We start from the raw sequence: 5,701 nt of genomic DNA on the forward strand, positions 1-5,701 counted from the left end.
CCTGAGACACAATTGAGGTAGAATAGAGTGACACCCCTCTTAACGTATATAGGAGAGAGCTGGTTTAATACATGACACTTCACAGGAATAATGTGAGCAAGAGCGCGCATCCTTGGTAGAGTCCCATAGACTACAGAGATTTCAACACTGGTCTTGAAGAAAATAGGTATGTGGTACGTAGTATGTATAAGACCACTGTAGAGACCCAAAGGTTTATTTTGTGTATGACTGCAGTACAGAGGCTGGGGAGTTAACGCACACAATGGTTGAGCTGCATTCTTGTATGAGATGGGCCACTCAGATCTGGAACCGAAGTGGAAGCACAATATTCTTTAACAGAGGTCCGATGTTCAGCAATAACAATGCTCCAGATTATATGATAAAAATCACAAAGAAAAAAAAAATATAAGCATAGATTGCTCTAGCTTATGCAAGCTGTGACTTAATTTATGTCAACAAAGCATGGGCAGGCAGTTGAAATCTGAATAGAAGCAAAATTAGGCCTACCACAGATAAGTCCTGCATTCTCAAAATAAAAGGGTCTGACCTTAACCCTCTCTAGTAGACATCAAAAAATGTATTTCATCCATTCTAGCATTTGTTTTTTTACAGGGGCCTGATGAGTGCCCTCTTTAAGTAAAATGTTTTGGTTGTTATTTTTGTCAAGAATGTAAAGCACTCCAATATTCCCAATAACAATACTGCTTGTGGTGTTGGGGATCACATGGAATATAACTTCAATTGCTAATCTCACAATGGAGGACTGTCAGGAATTCATTTAAAATACAGGAGGGACACAGTCCGAGGAAGAGCGATCACACTATCGCTCTGTGCAGCAAAACAATCTATTATTGCCCCGTGGGGGAAAGATGAAGTACCGACATGTCGGGCATGAATTACACACCTCTAAGAACTTTTGGGAGTGGAAAAGAGGTCGGCCACCTTGGAAAGGAAAGAAGCCTTCTTTGAAGGAACCACATGGATAAAATTCCTCCTGGACCTCCTGTATAAAATTCCTCTTGTAAAAATTCCAAGAGCTCACATGCCTGAAATACCTTGGGGTGCTCAGCCGAACACAACCCACATAGGCACATGAAGACCTTACTGGTCTGTCCTTAATGGGATCGCCAGTACCCTGGCCAGAATCCGGAGCCACAGCACACATCAGTATCTATCTATTGTACAAATCCTTTACTTTAATACATCGGAGTAGGGGGTGTGGGTGGCTGATGAAGTTCGGGGACATGGTTTTCTTTTTTTTTTTTTTTTTAGAACAGCTTAAGCATGACCTAATGTGTCCCACCTGCTAGTAGATGTAGGTGGGTGAATGTGAAGCAACTTTGAAATTACAATAAAATAGAGTTAAACCATAAAATGCAGGAGGGGCTGCTCAACTCACGTTCCATGCAGTAACTCGGTAGTTGCAAAATAGATATTCATAAACCTTTCCTCAGTTAGAGATCACTTTAGTAATTGTCTGTAGTCACGAGTGAGGAACATTATTCATTTCTAGGATTCTGCTGACCTTCGTGAAGAGGTCTTCTCACCTGGTCGCCTCTTCTCTTTGGTTATGAGTTGTTGGACTTTCCGTTGTTCCTCCTGCTCCTCGATTTTTGCCTCCTTGTGAATCTGCTCAATAGTTTTAGGTCCCTGGTCTGCTCTTCGGGAAACCCAATTGCACTGCAGAGGTAGCAACAAGAAAATCTTAACAGCAAATTTAGAAAAAAACTACATACAACCTCCATTTATAAGAAAAATGCAACATACTCTAGTTGTGTTAACCTTTCATAAAATCACTGTTCGGAGGACAAAAAACACTGTCAAACACTTAGAAGAGCTTCAGAATTTGGGAAATACAGCCGACAGCCAAGCATAAAACTTAAACAACCAAAGAAAATAACCGACACGTCCAACAATGCGGAAACACACTGACAAATCATGCAAAGAAAAGGATAACAGCAGTATAGAGGCTAATGCTATACAGGGTGCAAGAGGAATGTTATTTAGCAATAACATGTTATCCTTGTCCAATGATAATGATTTTTTTTATATTTATGCTAATTATAACGTTATACAAATGAAATAAACTTAGTTAGCAAATATTATAATATTTCCTCTGTGCGTACGTATGCAACAAGAACCAAATGCCATAGGTGAGAGAGAGCTGTAATAACGATCCCCGGGATTGTCTCTTGGATGTACTTTAGTAATTCAATCATTTACTTTCTTCTCAAAATTAAAAACTGCTTTGGGGATTACATTTTTTAAGAAGATAGAAGATATTTATTTTTAGGAATTTGTATTTTATTGAATTGTTATGAAACACTGTAAACTAAGCACAGGCAGGAAAATATGGATGAGCTCAGTGACAATCATACAAAGGAACTGAAATTGATTTAACGGATTTCAGTGTTCAACAACATTTAGCACAAATTCCGTCTTTAATGTCCTTTAAAAAAGGACACATTACACTAATATCATGTGCACAATGTTCACAAAAGTCGTTCAGCAACTACTGTCCTTGGATGCATTTTTATCCAGTAGTATAATTGGGGCATGCCTGTTTTAGGTAACATCACTCATGTCATGTTACAAACTAGTGCCATTCTACTATCTTTCCTTGCTGCAATGACAGTTAACCTAATTATACATACCCGCCGCAGATCTATGATGTCCTGAAGCATGAAGCGAATTCTTGAGGACGTCTTTCTCTCTTTCACAATCTTCTCCATCTGGTTGAAGTACTGGTCCATGCGCGGCTAGTAAGGGGAAACGAAAACAGGAAATGGAGTTCTAGAAGTCAGTAGCATATTGCCCTCTGCACAACCAAGAAGCCTTCCCAGAAAAACTCAGGGGACAAAACAATTATTACTCTATTGCTATCCCATTCAGTGATACAGACTAAAACCACAGCTAATAGGAAAATGTTACCTTAAGGAAAAGTTTCCCATCAAATCTTTCATAGGGAGGCCTGCCACCTCCTTTGGGAAGGACAAACATGCTTCAGGCTATAAGCGAAGCTGTGAGCAGCTTGGTAGGATCCATAAGTGGGGCAAGTGGCCACAACCTCATTACCATGTAGCCTCACCAGTTCTGGGTTTACTGGGTTTACAGTCTGTTGAAGAGAATAGTAGGCTGGCATGGAGAAGTATGTCACAGGATGCCAGAAATTGAAGGCAGCCTAGACAAAGTAAGGAGCCATGCAAAAACAGTGACTCCTGCATCCTCGAGGTTTTCTGGTTTCACTCTTGGACCAAAATCCCTCATAATAAAGAAAATGAAACTCCATCAGACAGCCAAGCACCCAAGATACTATAGTAGTTTTCCTAGCGGAGAGGTACATCACATTGTGTAGATGCATCTAGGCTGCCATACTGGCACGACACAGCTGCCCTGCAGGTAGGTGTCTTTGATGTGTGCATGCCCAGAGAGTACCACAGATGTAGCATTAGCTTTGGTAAACTGTGCACACACAATCTTGGGAAAGGGTAGATATGTGCAATTCATACCAGTGTTGAATGGAGAAAATTATTTATCATACAACAGTGGTTTGGAAAGTTGACTTACAGCAGTGCCACCCCACAGTAAGTGATTAGTAGGAAAGGAAGACTGTGAAGATTTTGACATGTTTAGGTGGTTACGTATGTTCTCAGAATAGATTTTTTTCTATTTTCAATTTCAGTTACATAAAACCCCTCTTTATCCGGTGTTGTGTTGCTATCTTTCATACACTAACATGTTTTAAACTATCCCCCCACCCCTTCGCGGCGTTTGAACACCCCCCCAAGTTTAAGCTTTGCCTGTCTTTGCTTGGAATAGTTCAGAGGCAGATAGTTTTAGAAACAGTAAAACCTCCTCAGAAATGTTTGTAATTCAAGCTGTAATCCACCAGGCCATGTCAAATTGTAGTACAATTTGTGTTTCTATGCAATATTCATTGGCTCGGAAGCTCTCAGAGAGCTTGTTCGTGGCGAGAGTATAACAGATTTTGATGAATAGTATGATCTGGCATAAAATAGTCTGCTTTGGAATCTCCTTGCTTTTCTTGAAATCAGCACAATCAGGGGAAAGCTGATCATAGAGGCTGTCATCTGAGGGCACCAGCAACATAAAAACCGAAGGCACTGCATGGATCCAGGGGGCCCAGTCTCTTCTCTTCTTGGGTGGGATGAGGAGGCAGGTAGAATGTCAGTAGAGTGATGCATTGACCCATGTCAAACAGGGTGACCACTTTCATCAGGAATGAAGGCTTCCCCCAACGGACCAGTTTGTCTGGAAGAAATAATACAAAGGAGACAAACAGACAATTCCTGCCACCAACAGTGCACCAAGCAGAGCTAATGGCAATCAAGAACACAGTCTTTAAGGTAAAGGACAACTGTGTGGGTTTGAAGGTAGAGCCCATCAGGAATGTGAGCACCAGGTTTCAGTCCAACTGAGGTTTGACAAAGCAAGAAGGGCACAACAAATGGGTCAATACCTTCCGAAAACACAAAAAGAGAAAACAAATGATGCTTGATCTAGCAAACAAGGAAAAGTGCTGACAAACCGCTCTTAACAGTGCCCAAAGCAAAGCCTTGCAGAGCCAAGGAAAGCACAAAGTGCAACACATCATACAAGCATGTTTGAGGGGGTTAACCAACACCTCTGAGCACTAAAAGACGTAAGAGAACCAATGCTCAGGGTAAACAGATTTATTAAAGAGGAGATGGGCTGAGAAAATCACACCACCACCTCAGAAGACATGTCAAATGAAGTCAGATTGCCCTGCTCAATATACAGGTATGAAGTGTGCAAGGAGGTCCACCATGAGCAGAATAGGAGATCCTAGGAACTGTTGGTGCAGATCAGACTTCCACATCCCCCGCAGCTAGTCCAGATGCATCAAGATCATCTGCACACGGTCTGACAAAAGCTTTTGGAGCCAAGGAATCGGAGGGAGAAGAGGAAATGCATAGCAGAGAAAGAAGTCCCACTTCAGGCGCAAGCATCTCGCAGGTTTCCTGCAGCAAGAACTGTAGGGCACAAAACTGTGGACAGTGTGCGCTCTCATGAGCTCATGAGTGGTAAAGAGGTCCGCTGGAAGGGTATTGCAGACAGCCAAGAAGAACGAAACCACCTTCGGGTGAAGACGGTACTGGTGATTGGCTAATTGACACTGAACGAGATTATTTTAATGTGCAGAGAGCCAAACAGTTGTTTCACAACCAGCTAAGCATTATAAGCCTAAACCTAAGACAACTTCTTCTGAGCTTCCAGGCAGAAAGGGCTCATGCCTGCACCAAACTCTTTGTTGGGGTTCCACGTTGCAGTCAGATTGCCTGCCAGGACCTGTACTGTCCGATCAAGGATGAAAGGCAGGAACCCCTGGCAGGCCAGCAGAATACCTCAAAACTTGAGCAGTCTTATGTGTGATTTCTACTCCGTGGAAGACAACATCCCTCTTACCTTTGATGCATCTAGAGGACTACCCCAATCATAAGAAGAGGCATTATGTACCACTGTGGCCACTGCTGCTGGAGAGTAGAAGGGCTAATCACATGTATGGTCCCTGTCTCCAGCCACCACTGCATGTCTTGAGCCGCTTCCAGGAAAATACAAAATTTGTCATCAGGACTCTTTAGTGCTGGGGCCCCTGACTGAATGAGGGAGATGAGCAGATGCAAAAATTGCAGGACTGTCAGGGTCAGGGTCAGAATAA

The 5,701-nt window shown here is 42.3% G+C and overlaps 1 protein-coding gene across 1 annotated transcript; it reads right to left on the bottom strand.

The window, feature by feature from the left end:
* Positions 1-1,248: 1,248 nt before the first annotated feature.
* LOC146768999 (eukaryotic translation initiation factor 4 gamma 3-like) lies at positions 1,249-4,559 on the bottom strand. Its single transcript, XM_085640580.1, has 2 exons — positions 2,655-4,559; positions 1,249-1,680 (listed from the first exon to the last, which is right to left on the bottom strand). Exons 1-2 carry the CDS (start codon positions 2,751-2,753, stop codon positions 1,510-1,512), a joined length of 270 nt encoding a protein of 89 aa, XP_085496706.1. The 5' UTR covers positions 2,754-4,559; the 3' UTR covers positions 1,249-1,509.
* Positions 4,560-5,701: the final 1,142 nt, after the last annotated feature.

The sequence above is a fragment of the Triturus cristatus genome, unplaced genomic scaffold (assembly GCF_964204655.1).
Source record: "Triturus cristatus unplaced genomic scaffold, aTriCri1.1 SCAFFOLD_426, whole genome shotgun sequence".
NCBI lineage: Eukaryota > Metazoa > Chordata > Amphibia > Caudata > Salamandridae > Triturus > Triturus cristatus.

Excerpts from the sequence above, each read along its gene's own strand:
- LOC146768999 (XM_085640580.1), bottom strand. The coding sequence starts at position 2,753 with ATGGACCAGTACTTCAACCAGATGGAGAAGATTGTGAAAGAGAGAAAG. Across the intron at positions 1,681-2,654 it reads ACATCATAGATCTGCGGCGG|TGCAATTGGGTTTCCCGAAG; the intron begins GTATGTATAATT and ends CTACCTCTGCAG.